General features: G+C 46.1%; 1 protein-coding gene across 1 annotated transcript; it reads right to left on the bottom strand.

The window, feature by feature from the left end:
* Positions 1-6,607: 6,607 nt before the first annotated feature.
* LOC107295605 (RING finger and transmembrane domain-containing protein 2-like) lies at positions 6,608-23,843 on the bottom strand. The gene is made up of 9 exons (XM_015824918.1): positions 23,691-23,843; positions 20,718-21,193; positions 19,806-19,882; positions 19,126-19,226; positions 17,328-17,481; positions 10,714-10,863; positions 8,617-8,682; positions 7,839-7,940; positions 6,608-6,764 (listed from the first exon to the last, which is right to left on the bottom strand). Exons 1-9 carry the CDS (start codon positions 23,771-23,773, stop codon positions 6,630-6,632), a joined length of 1,344 nt encoding a protein of 447 aa, XP_015680404.1. The 5' UTR covers positions 23,774-23,843; the 3' UTR covers positions 6,608-6,629.
* Between the last annotated feature and the right edge of the window lie 163 nt (positions 23,844-24,006).

Raw genomic sequence — 24,006 nt, 5'->3', positions numbered from 1 at the left:
TGGGCACTTCAGTCCTGCCTGCCTAGGAAATCTCCTGGAGCCTTTGCACAAACACAGGCTACAGAAACATGACTCTCCAAATACAAGTGGTTCCTTGACTTAACAATCATGGGTTTAGTGACAACGGCCCTGAAAAAAAACGTGGCTTATGACCGGTTTTCTTGCTTATCCCCATGGCCATGTGATCCAAATTTGGGCGCTTGGCAACTGGCGTGTACTTACGACGGTTGCACTGTCCCGGGGGGGGTCATGTGATCAGCTTTTGTAACTTTCCCAGCAGGTTTCCAGCAAGCAAAGTCGTTTATCAACTGCATAATTCGTTTAACAAATGCAGTGGTTTGTGGCAAAAAGGGCTGACAATGCTCTCCTAACAATGCGGTCGTAAGTCAAGGCTTAAGTCTACTCAGAATCAGACCAGAATAGAGTTTAGCGTTAGAATGAGATGATTTTTTTAAAAAATAAAATAAAATAAGTGCTCTAAAGTGCTTCTATTCAGACTCGACAGTAGATAGACAGGCAGATCCAGTCAATAGCGTTGATTTCTAGAACAACCTGGATATCCACATAGAAATTGAGAAGACCAAGGATAATACAACACGCCAGTCTTCAATTGTGCTGCCCTCTGCCCTCTCTCTAGAAAGCCTTTTTTGCTTTGATTTTGCAACACCAGAGGAACAAATACTTGCTGATCATTGCAAGCCATCTTTTTCAGCTTTAAATCTCTGTAGATAGTCAAAAGGGTGGGGTGGGGGGGGAGAGCTTTTTAAGCTGCCCTCCGTTCGATGCATGGGGTCCTGGGGAGATGACGCTGGGATCTGTAACTGTAGACATAACGGTGTCCATTCTTTCACCTTCATTAATGCAAAGCTGAAGGGGGGGGGGAACCGCCTACGGGTGGGACGTACCCCTGCCTCGGCTCCATTGCTGTGTGAGTGGATCCTCATTCGTGATTAACAGAAACGTTTTAGCATGCGAAGAAAGCCTAGAGGTCATGTAGTCCAGCCCCTCTACAGCGCAAAAGGCAACTCCAGTTTTGCCAATAAATTTCGGCCAGCCTCAGCTGAAAGCCCCCCCCCCTCCCCCCCCCCCCCCCCCGTGATATGAACAAAAATTGCTTTCTTCCCAAGGGAAGCGATTGAATTCTTTGGCACGGTGAATCAAAATCCACTTCCCTTGCACGCTTTCCACCCTTAAATCCAATTTTATATTACGGATTCATTTGTCTCCAGCCACTTCATCACTTGAGGGGGCTGGCGACGCTTAAAATCCGAAGGATTTTTTTTTTTTTTTTAGTTTGACAAAAGAGAAAAGAAGCAAAAATCTCTTATTGCATTGAATGTACCTAAGAAAACGTCCGTAGTAGAGGGAGCGCATAAAGTAGCTTCTTAAATCCCACCTTAACTCTGAAGACCATTTTTTTCCAAGGTGCTACAGCCCTACCTTTTAAATATTTCTTCTCCACAAAAGACTCAGAAACCAGGATGTGTTTCTTTTGTCCATGAAGGCTGCAGGGTGCAACACATAAATAAAAGAAGTCACAATTTTTGCCGGTCTTGGAGGGAGTGTCCTTCCACACAACATCAAGAAACTGGGGGCCAAGGTCCCTGTTTCTTCCTTCCTCACACAGTAAAAACACCCCTTCGTGATTCCAAAGAGTAAAGAATCGCAAAAGTCTTACAAGACAAAACCAAACACACGGAAACGCCCGTCTGAAATGGATTTAACATGCAAAAATCATTCACACCTTGCAATGTATATTCCTTCTGCCCCCACAAAGACAGCTCACTTTACGAGTTAACTAGTTTAGCAATGCTCACAATTGTCAGGCAATTCTAACTTGGCCTGCCCTGCTCCTTCATTTGATTTGTTAGTTTCATCCAACGGTTCAAACTAATTTTACAACAGGGGCAGAACCTTCAGCTGTTTGACTCTCTGTCCCTTCCTGGTCTTCCTTAAATAGATCAAATCCTCTCTTCCATTCTGGAATCTCTTGATTAAAATCCGCCAATCGGCCTCTCCCCGTTTTACGGGACAGGTTTTGGTGGGTAAAAGCAGAAAACACACGGTTTGAAGAGATAAAGCTTGAGTTTCTAAATCTCATTTCCACCATAGATAAATTTGTTTCACCAGGCCATTTCATTAACGTTGGGGACCATGGTGCTCTCTGAGCTTGGTGGTTTGCTTGCAGACGTTTCATTGCCTAACTAGGTAACATCATCAGTGGCAGAAGGGAGAGGGGTTTGTGGAGAGGAGGAGGAGGAAAAACTAAGAGGATTGGGAGGAGGAAGAGGAGGAGGACTGGGGGGATCCTTGGTGCTGTCTGAGCTTGGTTGTTTTCTTGCAGACGTTTCATTACCTAACTAGGTAACATCATCAGTGCTAGAAGGGAGCAGCGTTTGCTGTCATTTTTATCAACTGGTGAGTAGACAAACTAGTGAGCTTTATATAAAATGAAAATGAAAGTGAAAGCAATCTCCATTCCCTGCTAGCCCTGATGGTGTTACCTAGTTGGGTCATGAAATGTCTGCAAGAAAACCACCAAGCTCATAGAGCACCAAGGATCCCACATTTCAATCCTGAGCTACAAAAATTCTCGTCTGTCGGTGTTTTGTTAATGTGAAATGAAGCCATTCCACATTAATATTCATTCCCTCCTATTTTTAATGCCATGACATGAGGATGGTTTTCTCTCCAAGTTAAAAGTTAGCAGGAACACACGCCGAACAAGCAAGAACTAAATATTTCAAATAAATACGCAGGGAATGGGGGGGGGGGGTGTAAAATTTTCGGCTGCAAGAAGCTACGGAAGAGTTTTCAAAAATTCCTTAGGTAGAAATGGCTTCTACACCAGAAATATAAGGAACTGCTGCCAAACAGCCAACCAGAGATTCAAAGGCAGCTGTATGATCTTTCCAAGATGGGAAAGACTTCGAATTTAGAATCCCTTTCAAATCTCATTGAGGTATCTCGCAGATGAAATGGAATCCGTTTCGAAATTTCATCTGCGGTTCGACAGGGCTTTTATCCTTCCCCCCTTTTGTAAAAGGAATTTCCTATGCTGGAGACTTTGTACATATTTATATTGACTTTATTAAAAAAAAAATAAGAATAAGAAAAGGATCCCAGTTGTTGCTTTATTTATTTATTTTGATTCTCTGTCCGTCATTCTTCAGAACCTTCGGAGGGAGCGGGCCGAAAAGATGGGATTTTGTACAAATGAAACCTTTGTGGAAGGGAATGGGAAGCGCTGTGTTTACATTTCTATGAAATTAGATGTTGGTCCATACTGAATTCACTCATTACACACCCAAGGCTACACACAATAATCTTGCAAGCTAAACTAGGGCGAAGCGTAACAACTTTGGTGGTCATTGACGCGATCATCATCCTCACAGCAGAAATACAAATCCTTGACTTACAACCCATTCATTTAGCGACTGTTTGAAGGTACAACAGCACTGAAACCAATCCTCACACTTACAACCGCCATCCCCATAATCATGGGATGAACTGGGTGATAATCATGTCATTGAGGAACTGGGTAGGTCTAGTTTAATGAAGAGAAGGACCGGGGGCAACATGATAGCAGGGTTCTAATATTTGAGGGGTGGCCTCAAAGAAGAGGCAGTCAAGCTCTTCTCCAAAGCACCTGAAGGCAGGACAAGAAGCAACGGATGGAAACTAATCAAGGAGAGAAGCAACTGAGGAGAAATACAAAGACCTACAAACAGAAATAGAACGACTGTGGCAAAGGCAAGCAAGGGTAGTACCAATAGTAATAGGCACCTTGGGTGCAATCCCAAAACAACTGGAGCACCACTTGGACACCATCATCGGCATTGACAAATTTGCCATCAGTCAATTGCAAAAGGCGGCCTTACTAGGAACCGCTTCCATCCTGTGATGAGATCTGTAATACCATCAAACATCCACATCTGCCTATCCCAGGTCCTTGGTAAGGACTCGATAGGTAGACAAACATCCCAAACCCAGTCTGAACATCTGGCTGACTGCGATGATTAGTAGTAGTAGTAGTAGTAGTAGTAGTAGTAGTAGTAGTAGTAGTAATCCACATCTGCCTATCCCAGGTCCTTGGTAAGGACTCGATAGGTAGACAAAATGCCAAATCCAGTCTGAACATCTGGCTGACTGCGATGATCCATAATAATAATAGAATCAGAATTGGTTCAAAATCACTTTCTCAGTCTTAATTCAACAAGAAGAGCAAAACGTAAAGTTATGACAGCTTGGAGAGACACCAAGAAAGGGGGACTTAAGGGGTATTTGTCGTGGATTCTGGAAATTTTGACTCCATACTCGCAATTGTGTTCTAGCTGCAGTTACGTACACCACACTTGGGTTAGTAGTGTGAGAAAGGCCAAAGAGGAGTGCTCTTCATTCAAAACAAAGCAGAGCGTGAAAAGATCACGTGTGAACAGTTAGAACCAAGCATGCCAGACAAGGTCCCTGCTATGTGTCCCCATCCAGAAAATTGATGGACAATGTGTTCCCCAACGGGAATCCGATTTAGCACATGAGATTGTCCAAAGAGATAACTCCTGGGGGTCTTCACCATCTCCACGAAGGAAACTCTTCGCAAGATTTCCCCTGCTTTAAAGATTGCTCCCTCAAGTAAAAGCTGAGCCACCACGTCACAGAAAGACATGATTTGCCTAATGTGGAATAAATCAAGATGGGCCACGTTCACACACTGAGTTAAGGTGTTGCCTGGTGTGCACATCACAATAGTGGATGTTTCCATAGCGTGCCAAACTAAAACCAGACAATGAGAGCAAACCACTCTCTCTTCTAGCACTGATAACGTTACCTAGTTGAGTAATGTAACGCCTGCAAGAAAACCACCAAACTCAGCACTAAGGACCCCACAGTCCTCCTCCTCCTCCTCCTCCTCCTCCTCCTCCTCCTCCTCCTCCCCTCTGCAAACCCCACTCCCTTCTAGCACTGATGATGTTACCTACTTGGGTCATGAAACATCTGCAAGAAAAGAACCAAGCTCAGAGAGCACCAAGGACCCCACATAAAACCAGACAAATCTTGCCTTTGTGTTCAAATGTTTCATAAGTTAGGACATCACGGGCCCATTGTGTGCAGCCAAGATTAAAACTCTTATATTTTGCAATTCTTTACATCAATCGTTTCCTCAGCCTGGTCTTTTTTTAAAAAGTGGCCTTTGAATTTAGCTTTCTCCAAACCATCTCCAAAACCATCCTGCCATCATTTGATGCGCAGGAAATTGCAAATCCAGGAGACCACATCCAACCAAACCATGCAAATTAATTTCTTCTTCTTAGCTTTCTTCAGACTATGAATGGGGTTGTGCACAGTTGACTTGTTTTCAATACACCTGGGTAAATGAAGTTTTATTAGCAGTTAGATGTGAAACACAATGAAACAAATATTCTGCCCAACAAAACCCAGAGGAACCAGGGCAGATGCTGTATTCTCAGACCATCGCATACAAACAAAGGGATGACATCAATCACTTATGACCATCTTTTGAGAGCAGCTCATCTGGACGAAAGGAAATCAAAATTTCTCTCACAACATCCAAATGATCCTGCTGGATTAGAGATGAAATTCATTGACATCTATTGTTTCCAAAAGAGGCTGACCAGATGTGGATACGCTTAGGCCTTGAAGACAGTGGTCCTCTCCTATTGCTGTCTCCAATGACTAAATGCCTCTAGATATAGAGGGTCTATTTAGACCTCACAATTAGTAGCCAGTGGTGGAGGTATTTGTGAAGCTGGCCCAATTCCACACCTTGTCATTATGAGTTCCATCAGTTAATTACCTACCTTTGTGATTCTCTTTCCCCATCCCTATATTTCTCAAAAGTTATATAAGAGATAACAATAGCATTTAGACTTATATACACCTCATGGTGCTTTAGAACACTCTCTGGGTGGTTTACAATGTCAGCATATGGTCCCCAACAACCTGGGTCCTCATTTTACCAACCTCAGAAGGATGGAAGGCTGAATCAACCTTGAGCCGGTCAGGATTGAACTCCTGACAGGGGCAGAGTCAGCCTGCAATGCTGCATTCTAACCACTGTGAAGGGAGGGAGGGAGGGAGGAAGGAAAGAAGGAAGGAGAAGGGGAAGGAAGGAAGATCGCAATAACACTTAAGACTTATATACCGCTTCATGCTTCACAGCCCTCTCTTAAGTGGTTTACAAAGTCAGCAATTTTGCCCCCAACAATCTGGGTCCTCATTTCACCGACCTCGGAAGGATGGAAGGCTGGGTACAGCCTTCAGCCGGTCAGGATCGAACTCCTGACTGTGGGCAGAGTTTGCCTGCAATGCTGCACTTTACACCACTGCGCCCCCAGGGCTCCTGGTGATAGATCAGGATCTCAAATAAGTACCCAGTTGTTTTGGAGTAAAGCAGTCCGACCAGCAAGGAAGGGCCAAAAGGACGTCAACATTCAAGTTTCCACCAATTACTGATGCTCCAGAGAGAAGATGAAGAACTAGCAACTTGCCTCATGCAGGAAGGGGAAGCTACAGCAGCGATTCCACAGAGATATTCTGGAGAATGCTCCCTCTTACCCTTCCTCCCTAGGGTGTCTTCTCAGCAAACATTTCTTGGGGTATCCCGCAAGTCAATACACCTGGAAATGAGCAGAAGTGGTACCGTCCTTCCAACACCGCAGGGTTTCCACAGCGAGAGAACGGCAGAGTGGACAGGTCTTCTCCCGGTCAAACCAAAGGCAGAGGCACTCTTCACAGAAAACGTGCTGCCAAGATAAAAAAAGGAACACGTGGGTAGGACAGGACAGGACAAGACAGGACAGGAGACGTCAACAGAGGATCCCAGGCTAAACCAGTAAGTTGAAGCAGATGGCTGCAATGGCCAATAGAATAGACTAGAGCTGGAAGGGACCTTGGAGGTCTTCTAGTCCAGCCCCCTGCTCAAGCAGGAGGACCTATCCCATCTCAGACAAGTGACTGTCTAGCCCAGGCATGTCAAACTCGTGACGTCGCGCAACGTATCGGGCCGGTTTTGCCATTGCCAGCAATGGGGTGGGCGCGGCTTCCACGTGACGCATCCGGCCCACGGGCCGGCAGTTTGACACCCCTGGTCTAGCCTCTTCTTAAAAACCGACAATGAACCCATGATTTCTGGAGACAGGTCGTTCCACTGGTTAATTGTCCTCACTGTCAGGAAGTTTCTCCTTAGTTCTAGGTTGCTTCTGTCTTTGATCAGTTTCCAACCATTGTTTCTCGTCCTGCCCTCTGGTGCTTTGGTGAATAATGTGACCCCCCTCTTCTTGTTGGCAGCCCCTCAGATACTGGAACGCTGCTATCATGTCTCCCCTATTTCTTCTTTTCTTTAGACTAGCCCAGGCGTAGGCAACCTTGGCTCTTTTATGACTCGTGGACTTCAACTCCCAGAATTCCTGAGCCAGCATGGCTCAGCATGGAAACCTCTCCATTTCTCCTCAGCATGGCTGGCTCAGGAATTCTGGGAGTTGAAGTCCACGAGTCATAAAAGAGCCAAGGTTGCCTACCTCTGGACTAGCCAAACCCAAGTCCTGCAGCCGTTCTTTGTTGGCTTCCTTATCGTTACCAAACAGAACATGTGTGGATCTTCCATGAAATTGTCAGCTGAGCTGGATCTGAAGAAGACCTCCCTTTAAAAAAAAACTATGGAAGCCCACATTATTTACCCTTTTGCCCATATTTTGCCCCCTCCCCAATTCACCTGCTCTATCCTCCTTCCCCATGACTACTGTGATCAGAGTTTCATTGGTCCCGATTGTCTTGGGCTTCTCCAGAAACCAGAATGAACAACCAACCCTTATAGTTACCTGGCATAAGAGCATCACCGCGTCTCTGAATTCAGCCTGGCAGATGGCACAGATGTCTCCCGCCTCGCTGCACTGCTGGTTGGTCGCACGGACCCCGTAGCTCTGTCGAAGGGAAGAAAGCTCAGAGTTAAGAGGAGACGTCGCTAGAGGAAGACGTGGAGATGGGCACCAACACGGGTGCCTTGATAGGAGACTCTGGCTGATGGACAGAAGAAAAACCATGGGCTATATGATCTTTGTAGGTCAGGAATGGCAGATCCAGACACCCCTGTGCTGGATCCCCAACACAGCAGTTCAATACCTTATCAGCTCTGGTTACAATAACCTTGTTTCTCACGCTAGGTTTGGTGTTGTTCTGTCCCTCCTCCTAGAATCATCTAACTCTAAAAGCAAAAGGTAAAAGATGGCTACATTTCCATCTGTTGTCAATGCAAAAACATCCGACGTTAGCAGCATTGACAGCTTCCTTCATTTCAGGAAAGAATAGAAAATCATAATATTAGCAGCCACTGGGAGCTGATCCCCTCAAACCTGTCCCTCCCTCTTTCAAATCCTCAAAAACAATTATTATGATCAAAATGGCTGGCGGCAAATTCCACACTCAGCCCTTCCTTACCGGTCGGAGGTGAGGGCATGGTCCCAAACTCCCCATAGAAATCAGGAGGGCTAAGTTTCCCAAGCCAACCTCTCCGTTAACACAAGAACAACAACTTTCTGTCCAGGTGCCAAAGAGGTAGAGTTACCTCCAGTTTAGAACGGCGAACAGCTGCTTACCCACCTGTGGAGCACAGAGGACTCTGACTGCCCGGGTCACACTTCCCACACGGCCGCAGATGTCAAAAGACTAGAATGGAAGAGGGAGAAGGAGAAACTCAAGGAAGGGGAAGTTGCAACGGAGGAGAATAAAGTTTTCGTTGGCCACGTACTCGAGCTGAAATGCTAATGCATATTGCTAGTCCGGGTAGGACATGACCTAATGTAGGAGAATTCAAAGGACAAAATGCAGCGGGGCGTAAAATATCCCTTTCCTGATGCAAGTGGCAAACATGGTACTAAAAGAAAGGAGATGGCCCTGCAGCATAGCGACTTCCAAGCTTTTGGGCACCAGGGACCCGATTCCGTGGTTTTTCCTCTAGCCCCTTCTCTTTCTTTTTTGCATTTCCAGTGAGGACAATTATACGGATTAAAAATTCACAGACGACTCACCAAACAGCCAAGAACTATGTGGCATCTTAAAGACTTTAACACATTTATGACTGTATGAGTTTTCCCAAGCCAGCTAATCGGTGCGAGCATATTCATGTCAATTTGTCCCGGAGAATAAATTTGGAAGTCTTTCAGGCACCCTGAATCTCTCTGTTGCTTGGGGGTGGACTCCACGGAAGTTATACACGATGACGTATTATTATTACTACTAGCAAGGTTTCTCTGTTTCGTGCCTATGTCGGTACCAAAACAGGCTCAATGTTGATGGAGGAGCGATTGCCAACAAATGATTGTAGCTAAAAATGAGGGAGGGGGGAGAGGAAAGCGCTTCCTTTTCCAAAAGGGCTTGGCATAAAAGAATGGGTCACTTAATGGGATGGCCAGAGTTGTTATCACACCATTGCTAAGTGAAAGCAGCAAGCCAGGCTCAACTAAATTCCACCAGCTTCTTTAGGTTGGTCCGAGTAAAGCGGATTTTTTTAATGATTTCCGAGAAATAATTTTGCTGCCTGATTTACAAGAATCAGCAGGCGAAGCTTATCAAGGATCCAAGCTGGGTTGGTCACCGGGACCTTTTGACTTCTCAGCTTTTGGACTCCTGGCTGGAGCCCATCTTCAGGGAACTTCTCTCTAGCCGAGTGTGTGCTGTTCTTTTGTGTGCAAGTTATTTATAATGCCTGTCGTAAGTGGCTTTTCAGATGTTGATTGGGGTGTGTTGATGGCTGGCTTTGGAGTCGTCGTTTGCTTGTGCTGCCCAGCCCTCACCTTCTAAGTACTTGATAGGCTGGGGTTAAATCAGCCCTCCTGTTGACTGATGAGAGGCCTGTTTCCCAGGCTTCAACCCCTTCCCTGGCTGTTTTTGTACCTGCTCGTCTGACAATCTTAGTAGCTTCAAAACTGAATGTATGTCCTTTATTCAATGAGTGCGTGTCTCCTTGTCTGACCTCTCACTTGTGTTCTTGCAGTCTGATGGTTAGTTCCTCCCTGTCTGTCCTACATAGTCACAGGGGTAATCCGTGCAGGGGATTCAGTAGATTTAGCCACTTACAACGGGCAGTATCAATACCGCACACAGAACAGCACACACCCTGCTAGAGAGAAGTTCCCCAAAGATGGGCTCCAGCACGAGTCGAAAAAGCTTGGAAGACAAAACCCTCTGGTCCCGGTAGGATGGTGGACACCCAGAAAACATCACCTTTGGGCCCTTCTTATTTCAAAAGTTAAAGGCCTGCCCGTCCTCTTTTGGAGAAGCACAAGTTATGTCCCATCTCCAAAACTTTTGTTTAGATCTTTGGGTTAAGAAAAATAAGTGTCCTGTTGTTGGAGTCTAAATGACAGAAGGACAACAAGTATGGCTGTTTAAGAGGAGGACAAGTTTTGGGGGGAAAGTATGGCAGCACAACGTCAGAGCAACCAAAGGTGCTTTTTCAACAGGCCACTGGACTTTGTTTTTCCTTGAAGATGTTTCTCTTCCCACCCAAGAAGCTTCTTCAGTTCTGACTAAAGAACCCAGGCTTAGGGTCAGCCAGAACAGAAGAAGCTTCTTGGATGAGAAGCGAAACATCTTCAAGGAAAAACAAAGTCCAATTGACTTTTGAAGAAGCACCTTTGGGACAACCATGACCTGGAGGACGGAGAATCTCCACAGGCATTCCGAGTGACCCCTTACTTTGCAGAGGCTGTACATGATGATGAGACTTCCCCCAAGGAAATAGCTGCTGGATGGATCATCCCCCATGATGTACTTATACCACAGCTGGATGGGGACCAGGGAACGGAACAACTGGCTTATTTCTTCAATGACCAGGTAGAACTTCCCCTGCAAGAGAGAGGAGGAGAAACCAGGAGTTGGAGAGGAGGCATCAGATGCAGTTCTGCTCCCTTTTGCAAGAGAATCCAGCCCAAGGAACACAGTAGGTCTTATTCTGAGGAGCCCTTAAATATCTCAGGAGCCTCACTTAGTTACACAATGATCAACCAGTAGATGCATCGTCCAATTCATCATTGATAAGTCAACTTTCTCCAACAACATCAAGTTTTAAATCGGTTGCAAAAACAGCAAAACTATCAAGAACTTTAAGTTATGAAGCAAGAAACCGGGAGATTGTGAATTCTAGTCCTGCCTTGAGCACAAATCCAGCTCGGTGACCTTGGGCCAAGCCTCTTTCCCAGCCCTAGGAAGGAGGCAATGTCTAACTACTTCTGAAAAAACCTTGCCTAGCAAACAGCAGGGTCTTCTCCAGGCTGTCTCTGAGAATCAGACACGACTGAATGGAAGTAAAAAAAATTCATTCAAGGGAACTAAACATGAAAAAGCACCAAGGGGGGAAACATACCGTGCCAAAGAGCAAGAATAAATTATACTAAATTATATTATGTAAATTGTAAATTACACAAGGCGTCCAACATTCCAGTCTCCTCTAAGTATTATTTCTCTCTTTGGCTCCATCCGTAAACCAAGGCTGCATGGTGTCCAATCTTGGCAACTTTTAAGACCTGTGGATTTCGGCTCCCAGAATTCCCCAGCCAGCCTCCAATTGGCTAAACTCAGCCATGACACAGTAGCTTCTCCAACCTTGACAGACCCTGTGCGTCTGTGCATACCGCGCTCATACAGGTTTCATAATAATAGGTAAAGGCTGGGGAAATGCTGGCTGAGGAATTCTGGCAGTTGAGGTCCACCAGCCTTAAAATAGCCAAGGTTGGACACCCAAGGTTTGATGCTTCTCCGTACGACGAAACTCCTGTTTTCTAAACAGACAGAAAGTCAAGTTTCTCTTCCACTTTTGCCTTGGCTCGGCAGCTTCTGTGGGCCAGACTTCTTCCAAAGTCACGCACAATAATGCCTGAAGGGCTTCCGTCACCCAGAAACAGGTCAAGATGTTTGTTTGTTTTTTAAGGAAAGCGAGCGTGTCTCCTCGTTTGGTTTCTCCCTGTTGTTGTTTGTCTGGCTCAGAAGGGACCCTCCAAAACTCAAGATGCCGCTTGAGGAAATTCAGGACGTCAAACTGTTCCAACCAGAGGCTGCTTGGCTGAACTCAGCCCTCTCTGTCTCCGGGGAGCTGCAAAGCAATTTTGATCAGTGTTTACCTTCTGCTCGGCTGCCCCTTTGGGAAAAGAAGGACAATTTGAAAATAAAGTCGTCATATCTTCCTGTCTGGGGAATTGCTGCCCTTTCGCTTGTCCCGCTTAAGAGGAACGTGGCCTCCCTCGCCCTCTGTCCTGGCTACCCAGCAGAGCAATCGGAGGGGGGGGAGCTTTTCCTAGTACGGGAGTCCTCGACTTGACGACTGTTTGTTTAGTGACCGTTCACACTTACAACGGCCCAGGGAAAAGTGACTTACAATCGCTTTGCGCACTTATGACCAGCGCAGCATCCTCATGATTAAAATTCAGGCGCTTGGCCTCTGACTCGTATTTATGACCGTCGCAGTGTCCCCGGGAGTCACGCCATCCCCTTTGGGAGCCTTCTGACAATTAAAGTCAAGGGGAAAGTCAGATGAACAACCCTGCTGCTAACTTAACAACTGTTGTGACTCTCCTTAAAAACGAGGGCATCAGATCGTCTTGATGTTCTCCTTGGCCCGCAATGGACCGTTGAAGTCGGAGCCAAATTATTTCCAGTCCTAGGGCCTCTTTCGACAAACTCCGATCTTTTATTTATATCGTCAGGTCGTTCTTTGGTCATCCTTGACCCTCCCCCTTCTGCTCTCTCTCTCTCTCTCTGGGAATCCCCGGTCCTCTTCTCGTCGTTGCCCGGGACGGTCAAAGAGGACAAAGGGGGGGGGGGCACCCTCGGTCCTCCCCGCCCGGATGAGATCACTCGGAGGCTGTTCTTGCCCGCTGAACGCACTGAAGCCCAGAGAGAATTTCGGCATTCTCATGATCTCATATCCTGGGGGAACGCGGAGTGAAGTCACGCCAGGATGCCTGCTCCAAAGCCGAGCCGAGCCGCAGAGACCTCGGGGGACGTAGCGCCACATATCTGCAGTGGCAACCGAGAGGAGTCCCAGGGCGAGGCCACTTAGCAGATTAACGTGGAGGCTTCGGAGCAACCTCGAAGTTAAAGGCAGACGGGGTGTGTGTGTGAGGTTTTTCCTCTTCCCCGGGAGCAGAAGCCCCCGACCCACCCAGCTGGTTGGGATTTTGCAATTGGGGAGGGTCTCTTTTCTGCGACAGGACCTGCTGCAGCTCAGCAGTCTCATGAATTCGACAAGATTGGTACCCACAGAGCAGGGTAAAATTGGAAAGGCAGACAGACCCTCCGTTGGGCCAGGCATAGGATGGCAGGGGGACCAGTCCCCTCACAACACAAGGGTGTTGACAGGCGCTATTTCTCTTGAGGAGCTTTTGCAGGTTCTCAGAAGTTTCCTTCCCGGGGGGGAGGGGGGGAAGGCTTCTGTTTTTCCACTTTATTCTCAGGCAGCTGGAGAATTCCTTTTGAATTTCTCTTGACTGTGTTTCTGAGCTGACTCCCTAAAAGCAACCGAAGTGCTGCTCCCGGTGATGGTGTGTTCTGTGGCCCCTTTTTTCCCCCCCACTTTGGAAACTTCCTCTCTGGATACTACAAATACTCAGGAATCCATGGGAGGTCCTGGGTGCTCTCTGAACTTGGCGGTTTTTCCTGCAGACGTTTCGTTAGCCAAACTAGGTAACATCATCAGTGGTAGAAGGGAGCGGGGTTGGTGGAGAGGAGGAAGAGGAGCAGGAGGAGCAGGAAGAGGAGGAGGACTGTGGGGTCCTTGGTGCTCTCCGAGCTGGGTGGTTTTCTTGCAGACGTTTCATGACCCAACTAGGTAACATCATCAGTGCTTGAAGGGAGTGGGGTTTGTGGAGAGGAGGAGAAGAGGAGGAGGAGGAGGATTCTGGGGTCCTTGGTGCTCTCTGAGCTGGGTGTTTTTCCTGCGGACGTTTCATGACCCAACTAGGTAACATCATCAGTGCTCAAGAACCGAACGCAACTGACTCAAGAATCCAACTCGCAAAGAGGGAGCCACCTCGGAAGGGAAAGCACACCAAGGAAGAACTGAGTCCCCAAATGCATCTATCACAATGGCCACACCTGGCCCAATCAGGGTCCAATCAATAAACCACAAGATTCCTGTTTGTCTGTCAACAGCATCAGCACTGCAAACCACAATGACCGAGTTCACACAAAAGCCCAAGAGATGCCCCCCCCAACTCAGACAAAGCATTTTTAGCCCATTGCAAAAAAGGCAGCCGCTCCTTTTGAACAGACCCCACCGAGACTGGCCTGATCTATCAAACCCCCCCTCCCCAAATTCACGACGGCTGTGTTACGCAGGGCCCTGCCAAACGTTCTCTTGTGTGCCTCTTAGAAATGCAGACTAGGGCGGACAACGAGTGAGTTTTCCCTTCGTTCTACAGCAGGAAGCTGAAGAGCATCCAGGAAACTTGTGAGGAAGTGGCACAAAGCAGGTGTGTCCTTCTGTTCCTGGGGAGGGGGGAAGGCGACGGCCCCCCTCTCCAAAGTTGAACGCCCCCCTCCCCCCGATTAAAAACAAACGCCGTTTTGCTTCCATTGAAAATGAATTAAAGTAAATTAAAACAGCCCGAGCCATGTGGCTGCCGGAGGGACCTATTGTTCTCCACCCGGCAAATGACAGAATTTCATTTGCTCGGCTAAGAAGTGACAGCTTGAGGGGTGTGAAGCAAGGAGGAGGAAGGGGAGTGGGGTGGGGGGGGGGGAGAGAGGAAAGGCATGCTCTTAGTAGTGGGAATTTAGGAACTGCCAGATGCCTGGATTTCTCACTCCCCCAGTTCCAGAATCACTTTGCTAAATATTCACGAAACATACAGCAGCAACTTCCCGCTACTGCCAGGCTGACAATGACTTCTGGGTTTGCTTTCCAAACAGGCGCGTTCAATTTTTAAAAATGCTTTGACACATTTCTCGTTGAGAGTTGTGGGGTTCTCGCACCTTCCTCAGTGGAGAAGACTTCAAAGGCTTCTCCAGAGCTAGTTTGCTGGGGGGGTTTAGGGGCTAGCTTAGGAACCAGGAGAGGGTGAGTTCTAGTCCTGCCTTAGGCATGAAAGCCGGCTGGGTGACTTTGGGCCAGTCCACCAGGAGACGGTAGGTTCTAGTCCCGCCTTCGCCATGAAAGCCAGTTGGGTGACTTTGGGCCAATCACCAGCAGACGGTGAGTTCTAGTCCTGCCTTAAGGATGACAGCCAGCTGGGTGACTTTGGGCACCACCAGGAGACAGTGAATTCTAATTCCACCTTAGGCCTGAAAACCAGCCGATACCTTTGGGCCAATCACCAGGAGACTGTGAGTTCTAGTTCCACCTTAGGCATGAAAGCCATCTGGGTGACTTGGGGCCAATCACCAGGAGACGGTGAGTTCTAGACCTCCTTTAGTCATGAAAGCCAGCTGTGTGCCCTTGGGCCAATTACTCTCTCTCAGCCCAACCCACCTCACAGGGTCGTTGTTGCGAAGAAAATAGGAGGAAAATAGGAAGGTGTGTTGGATATGTTCCCTGCCTTGAGCTATTTGTAAAAATAATAAAGGTGGGATACAAATAAATGTCATATTATTACTCTTTGTCTACCCTGGGGCTGAACGTCCATGTTGGGCGGCAGAAGATGCCCCAATTCCAGCTGCCAACCACATCAAAGAACGGCTCTTTGCCACAGTTCTCTGATCATTGACCAATATCCTGGGTTAACAGACGCGCCAGCAGAGTTACGCTGAGTTTTAAATTTGTTTGGACGATATGCACAAACTTGTGAGAAGATCTTTGCGCTGTCCACAGGGCTAAGCCCCGTCCACCAAACTTTGCAAAGACACACACACAGACAGAGGGGCGTGCACAACATGAAACAAGGCCAAACAATTGCAACTCGCGAGCGACCAGCGTCCCAAATCAGAAGACGCCATTCTGAAGAAGCATCTGTGCTGTGAGCTATTAGGGGCCCCTCGACAGATGCAATCTCGCCAGCCCCCTGATGTGGTTGGAAATACAGATGCAACCTCTTTCTTCTGTTGGACAAGGATTAATGAGAACCTGGGACAGCTCATAGACAAGCAAGCAAGGGCTGTGAACCTCTTCCAGCTTTGCCATTTGTCTTGGGCCGATGATGATGGCTGATCCGCTCGTTTCCTTTCCCCTCTCCTTCACTGGATTATCTGGTGCCCCAGCCCATTAATCTCCTCAAATAAAATCACCACCACCACCACCATCATCATCATCATCAAAAGGAGAGAAATATCCTTGGAGCCCTGCCAGAGAGAAATTAATAGTCCTTCTGAGCACCCTGGAGAACAGGGGCGAACCATTCCAGGCAACACCTACTTAGCGTCCCTTCCATCCCCATCATGGAAATTTCAGCCCTGGCAGAGTAATCAAGCCGAGATTTTAATTGAAGCCCCATTTATCTTCATCACCAAAGTTCACCGGCGAAGGTGGAAAGCAGAAAAATGGAAAGAAACTGGGAAGACTCGGGGGAGGGTCCTGGGTGGTCTCGGGAGGAGAATTCAGGGATTTGGGACTCAAGCGCTCTCGTTTTTTGTCCATGAAAACACAACTCCGCCATTGTGTTGCCAATTACTAGCAAGCAAGACTGATAGAAACCGTTCAAGGGCTGAGTTAGGTGAACATATTAAGAAAAACGGTCGATTGATGAAGCCTTAGGATCCCTTAGCTCAACAGGTGGTCCTTGACTTACAGCAGTTTGCTTAGTGACCGTTCAAAGTTACGACGATGCTGAAAATGTGAGTTATGACCATATTCCACACTTAACGGCCGTGTTACTCAGTTGGAGCGATTCCCTGAACGGCAGCGGCAAGAAAAGTCGTAAAACGGGGCCAAACTCACTTAACAAATGTCTCACTTAACAGAAATGGGCCCAAACTCACTTAACGAATTTCTCACTTAGCAATGCAAATATTGGGCTCCACTGTGGTCGTAACTTGAGGACTACCTGTATTTGTGGGAAAGGAGAGGGTTAGAGCGCCGTTGCTTTTTAGCAGAGGCGTGAGGTCCACCTACCCAGACCTAAACCAAGGCATAAACTAGGAAGTCCTCGTTTTACGACTACAATGGGGACCAGAACTTTTGTTGCTATGCAAGGTTGTTCTTGAGCGAGTCATCGCTGACCTTTTCTGCCAGGTGGTTAAACCATCCCTGTGATTTTTAAGTAACTCGTGCTATTGTCTTTCTGGATCATTCTGGAAGCCTCAAAAAAACCCTCCCCATTTTAAGACATATTTTAAAAGAATAGCGCCCCACGCCCGGCAGAGCAAGATCACAGCGCTACTACCTTCGATTTAACCGCAAGGATGATTTTGGGCAGGGCCACCACCAGGCACTTCAGACCGATGGTGAGATACTTCAGGACAAAATCTGTGATGCCCACCATCCACATCAGGTCAAAGAAATCCAGCTTCTCCAGATTGGGCTTCAGGAAAATGAGGCTGGAAAACAGCAAGATGGACAGGAGAGGAACTCAACTGTGAAGCTACAAGCAGCTTAAGTAAGCCAATAAAATAAAGATAAACGTGTTCATGTTCCTAAATCAAATAATATTTTCAAACACTGCCACAGAAATAAATCCCTGCTTGAATATTGCAATAAATCTTTCCAGCAAGGCCATTCTGAATAAAAGCAAACAAGGGACAAAATCTGAAATGAAGTTAATCATGGAAGGACCTGCAACAGGAGCATTAAAAAAAAAAAACCAACATTTTATTTCTCAAGAAACACCAAGTCCATTTGTGTCACTTTCAAGGGCAGCAACTGACATCTGATCTTCTGCAGACAAAAACGTCTACATCTCTTCGAACGATGTTTCAGATTTGGTTACAGCACAATTTTATATGAGATGCGATAACATAAAATAAAATAAAAAACAGAGGGAAGGGAGAACCAAAATCAAAGTACTCACAATATGGCACAGCACTACAGGTAAAATTAAATCCTAAAAAACAAAACCAAACAAGCCAAAATGAATGAGCTAGTTAAAAAAAAAATGAAGTCCACATTAGACGACAGTAAATGAAGGAAAACGCAAAACACAATCAGATCTATGAGGTTACAAAAAGATAGACAGGACAGAGGGCAAGGAGGGAAGAGATATGAAACCAATTTTATTTCTTTGTAGCAATTCAGATTTCAATGGGAAGTTCGTCTCTTTCATTTTACTGCTTTTGGGTGGGAATTCTTATAATCCGGTGGATTAAAAATCTGCACCCATAAATATAGTTTGGGATTAAGTATTCTCGTGGCAGATAGAATAGGGTAATGGATTGAATAAGATAATTAATAGAATAGGATGTGATAATTGATAGAATTGGATAATGGATAGGATAATTGATAGGATAGGATAATTGATAGGATAGGATAGCATAGCATAGCATAGCATAGGATAGCATAGGATAATAGCATAGGATAGGATGGGGAGGGGAGGACAAAGGAGGGCAGGGCAGGGCAATTAATAGGATAGGATGGGATAATTAATAGGATAGGCTATATAGCATAGCATAGCATAGCATAGGATAGGACAGGACAGGATAGGATGGGATAATTAATAGGATAGGCTAGAGAGTATAGTATAGTATAGTATAGTATAGTATAGTATAGTATAGTATAGTATAGTATAGTATAGTATAGGATAGGATAGGATAGGATAGGATAGGATAGGATAGGATAAGTTAGTATATGATAATTAATAGGATAGGCTAGATAGTATAGTATAGTATAGGATAGGATAGGATAGAATAGGATAGGATAAGTTAGTATAGGATAATTAATAGTATAGTATAGTATAGTATAGTATAGTATAGGATAGGATAGGATAGGATAGTATAGTATAGTATAGGATAGGATAGGATAGGATGGTACGGTACGGTACGGTACAGTACAGTACAGTACAGTACAGTACAGTATAGTATAGTATAGTACAGGATAGGATAGGATAGTACAGGATAGGATAGTTAATAGGATAGGATGGAATAATTAATAGGATAAGATGGGATAATTAATAGGACAGGACAGGAAAGGAGAGGACAAATAAATTAACCTCCTGGCCTTGGATGAAGAGGAGGAAGCTGTGGACTCACCTGTTATACAGCTGTTGGGAGTTGAAGGTGTAGAGCAAATACAGGGTGTTTCCTGCCAGGAAGACCAAGATCCAGAAAATCACGAAAACGGATCTCTTTTCCTAGAAGGAAAGAAAGACCAAACTGGGAGACTCTCCACCTTCTAACATCTCAGCTAAACTCAGTAGCCATGAGAGCGACCAACGTATTTCTCTGTGTGTGTGTGTGTGTTTGTGTGCAGGTGAGAATGTGAATCTTGCAAGTACAATCTCCTCCGTCTCCTTGACAGCCTGAGAAACTAGGGAGGGTCCCTTCTGAGTGTTTTTCTCCACCCATTATACAGCTGTGGGCTGTGCCGTCTCTTATCTGACCATCCCCTAGGCAACATCCCTTGTCCTCCTGAGTCTCACGGTCATTCCCACGTATGTGTATGTGTGTGTGTGTGAATGTGAATCTTGCAAGCAGAATCTCCTCCATCTCCTTTACAGTCTGAGAATCTAGGGAGGGTCCCTTCTCAGCCTGTTTCTCCAGCCATTATACAGCTGTGGGCTGTGCCGTCTCTTATCTCACTCTGCCCCAGGTGGCATAACTTCACCCTGTCTGGCAAGGTCTTTCCATTACAGGTGGAGCAAAATGATGCCGTCTGTCTCGCGAGAGGCCCGTTTCGGCCTCTTCTCTCCCGAATGGTGGCCCGCACCCACCTTTAAAGAGACTTGTTCTCGAAGGGCTGAATTTGCATAGGCAAATGTGCTGGCCATGCCCAGGCAGAGGGCAATTCCTGTAAGGGAAACAGAGAATGCTCTCAATCGGACATTAATGGCCCTAACAGCCGTTTCATTCTGCGCTTCCAGATGGGATCCTTCGGCTCCAGGTTCAAAGGAACATGAGAACCGAATAACAGAATAAAAGAATTACAGAATCGGAAGGGACTTTGAAGGTCTTCTAGTCCAACTCCGTGCTCAAACAGAAGACCCTACATTAATTTGGACAAAATGGCCCCCTGGTCTTTTCTTAAAAACCTCCAGTGATGGAGCGTCCACAACGTCTGGTGGCAAGTCGTTCCACTGACTAATTCTTCTCCTTAATTCTCCTTAATTCCAGGTTGCTTCTCTCCTTGATTAGTTTCCATCCATTGCTTCTTGTCCTGCCCTCAAGTGCTTTAGAGAATAGCTTGACTACTTCTTCTTTGGGGCAACCCCTCAGATATTGGAAGACTGCTATAACTGGTGCACTCCTAGTTCAGCGGTTCCCAATCTTTTCTATACACCCCTAGAATGCTTCTGATATATTCTCGCAACCCCTTGCGAAAGTCCGAAATAACGGCAATGAATTACGCATGTACACTATAATTTGGAAATTTCTAACCCCCAGGTTTTCGCACCCCCCTGGAATATCGTCTCGCTCCCCCAGTTGGGAACCCCTGTACCTAGTCGGTTAACCAAGTGTTTTTATTCAGTAGGACAGAGATGGGCAGTCCATAAATGTGAATAAATACTAATACAGAATCAATGACGTTTTATTTTTTAAAAAAAGAGGGGGGAGTGAAATATACCCAAATGCATGCAAACCACTTCTGGGAAGGCCCGCCTCTCTCCTTCAATTCAGCCCCTTACCCACTTTGTGCTGGAAACAAAGTTTAGCCAGCAGGATGACGATGAACGGCAGGCCGTCTTGTAGCCAGGAGATGACCACCTTCAACTCGGGAAGAGCCGGGGCCGGGGTGCCAGGCTGGTCATCGGGGGTCTCTTCTGGATGCCCGTGGCGGTCAGTGCCACTCATATGCAGCAGGGAGGACCCCCGCGGGTGGCTGTGATGGTAATGATGCGGTTGCCGGTAGTGATAGAGCCCCGCCTCTGTCCGGCTTGGCCCCTCCTCCCGAGGGGCGGGCATCTGGATGAAGACCTCGCCCCCTCCGGCTGAGGACCCGAGGAGCAAACTGGACTGGAAAGGGGTGGCCGAGATACTGCCTGATGGGATTCCCCCCAGCCCTGAGAAGAGCGGTGGAGGGGAGGGGGCTTCTGTCTTCAGGCTTTCGAAAACTCCCCCTTGGTCCACGCTGGTGTCCGAGGTGATGGCTTGGCTCCGGCTTCTGAAAAACATGGGGGGCGAGGGGGGGAGAAACAGTACAGGTGGTCCTTGACTTACATCTATAACTTGCCCTTCAGAAATATGTTCAGGTTGGTTGGAGAAACCAGTGGGATATTCTGGAGAGTGGTGCATCCAGACAAGTAGATAGTTATTCAAACAATCTATTTATTATTATTATTTTGGTCATGTTTATGCAGTGTATATTGGAGGGGGTTATTCTATTCTATTCTATTCTATTCTATTCTATTCTATTCTATTCTATTCTATCTGTTATTCTATTCTATTCTATAATCTCTTATTCTATTCTATTCTATTCTATTCTATTCTATTCTATTCTATTCTATTCTATTCTATTCTATTCTATTCTATTCTATTCTATTCTATTCTATTCTATTCCATTCTATTCTATTCTATTCTAATATGATTTACAAAGCACAGTGTCTGGCTGGGGAATTCTGGGGTTTGAGGTCTACACATCTTAAAAGTTGCCAGATTTGGAAAAACAACAACAACACTGTGCTTTATACTTTATTCCGTTCCGGGATGCAAACCAAATTAAATGAGAAAACAGTCTTGCCAAAACGATACCGAAACACAGTATCTCTTCCCTTTCTCCTAAGAAAACAGAATGTATCATTGGTGATATTAATATTTGTCTTCTTTTGCAGTTTCCTAGCCTTTTCATCTAATCTAATGATAGCAGTGTTCCAATATCTCAGGGGCTGCCCCAAAGAAGAGGGAGTCAAGCTATTCTCCAAAGCGCCTGAAGGCAGGACAAGAAGCAACGGATGGAAACTAAACAAGGAGAGAAGCAACCTGGAACTTAGGAGGAATTTCCTGGCAGTTTTTTCTTTTTTTCTTTTCTTTCTTTCTTTCCTCCTTTCCTTTTTTCTTTCTTTCCTTCCTTTCTTTTTCTTCCTTCCTTCCTACCTTCCTCTTTCCTCCTTTCCTTTCTTTCTTTCTTTCCTTCCTTTCCTTTCCTTTCCTTTCTTCTTTTCTTTTCTTTTCTTTTTTCTTTTCTTTTCTTTTCTTTTCTTTCTTTCTCTTCCTTCCTTCCTTCCTTCCTTCCTTCCTTTCTTTCTCTTTCCAAACTGTTTGTGTTCCAATATTTGAGAGGCTGTCATAAAGAAGTCCTTGTAAATCAAGGACTGTCTGCGCAAGCCCATCCTCTTAATGGAACAGAAACATTCGGTGGGCACAAAAGGAATGTCCTATAGTAAAAGAGTTGAAAAGGGACTTTACTAACGTTCGGCAATGTGGCAAAACCTCTCCGGATTGTCAACCCTCGGAAGCTTTCTAAGTTTAGAGCTGCTACTTGCATTAAGGGAATTGGCCCCACTCTCGCCTTCTCCCCAAAGATTTCCGCGGCTCTAAGCCCTCCTCTCTAGATATCTCAAAGCATGCAAAGCCCTCCCTGGACACCTCTATCTAAACCGAGATTTTTATAGCTAGCCTCCAAGGCCAGGTTGCCATCTATACATAACAAGGGTTTTTAGCAACAAGACATGCAAAAATCCTGTCGAAAGGGCCCGATACTGGGTGAATGTCACCTGGTTTTAATCCTATTTATTCCACCTGCTATTTACCTGTGTTGTGTTTCTATGACCCCCCCTTTTTTAACTTATTTTATCTGCTTGGTGCTGAACGTTACATGTCTATTAACTTATTTTATCTGCTTGGTGCTGAACGTTACATGTCTATTGTTTGAAGAGGCTTCTAAGCTGAATAAAGAAAGCAACAAGGTTTTATAGAAGTGGCTCTTGGGGTCCTGAGTTAACAAGATGCTGAGACTCTAGAAAGAGTCCAGAGAAGAGCAACAAAGATGATTAGGGGACTGGAGGCTAAAGCATATAAGGAACGGTTGCTGGAATTGGGTATGTCTAGTTTAACAAAGAGAAGGACGAGGGGGGACATGATAACAGTGTTCCAGTATCTCAGGGGCTGCCTCAAAGAAGAGGGAGTCAAGCTATTTTCCAGAGCAGCTGGAGGCAGGACAAGAAGCAACGGGTGGAAACTAATGAAGGAGAGAAGCAACCTAGAACTAAGGAGAAACTTCCTGACAGTTAAAACAATTAACCCCATTAACCCATCCCGCGGATGGGGCTTTGCTTGTTTGTGCGGACCGGTTGCTGGCATGCCGTGGCCTGGTACTGGTCTACAGACCAGGGGTTGGGGACTCCTGGTATAGGGTCTCCTGCTTGAGCAGGGGGTTGGACTAGAAGACCTCCAAGGTCCCTTCCAATTCTGTTATTAAAATCATCTATGTTCTTAATATTTTGAACGACAGCCCTTGATGTATTATTGTGAATATTAACATGTGCTATAGCTTAATCCAGGGGTCTCCAAACTTGACAATTTTAAGACTTGTGGACTTCAACTCCCAGAATGCTCCAGCCAGCAGGTATGGTAATGGATGATCTGGTTTAATGCCTGGCTTGTCTGCTGCAACAGGTGCTTCCTGGGGCATAGCTCACCTGTATGAATGAGGGCGGGCTTACCTTTCAGGTGGAAGGCTGTCGGTGATGCTACTGTGCCGTCGCTGCATCTTTCTTAGCACTTTGAAACACAACACACCCCACATCAACGTGGGAGGTCAAGGACGCCTGGTGTAAGAGAGGATTATGGGTTTCCAAGGAGGGTGCTGGGCCCTCAAAGACATAGCCCGGAGAGTCCCACCTGCAACAAAGAGCAGCCAAAGGCCGCAGCATGAATCAAGGGATAAAAATCAAACTTCCCAAACTATGAATGTTTCTGGCTAAGGTGGGACTAGAACTCACCGTCTCCTAGTGATTGGCCCAAAGTCACCTTAGGAAT

Source organism: Protobothrops mucrosquamatus, unplaced genomic scaffold (assembly GCF_001527695.2).
Source record: "Protobothrops mucrosquamatus isolate PMUCROS unplaced genomic scaffold, P.Mucros_1.0 scaffold2413, whole genome shotgun sequence".
In the NCBI taxonomy this organism is placed as follows: Eukaryota; Metazoa; Chordata; class Lepidosauria; order Squamata; family Viperidae; genus Protobothrops; species Protobothrops mucrosquamatus.
This window is presented reverse-complemented; position numbering and strand designations above follow the sequence as displayed.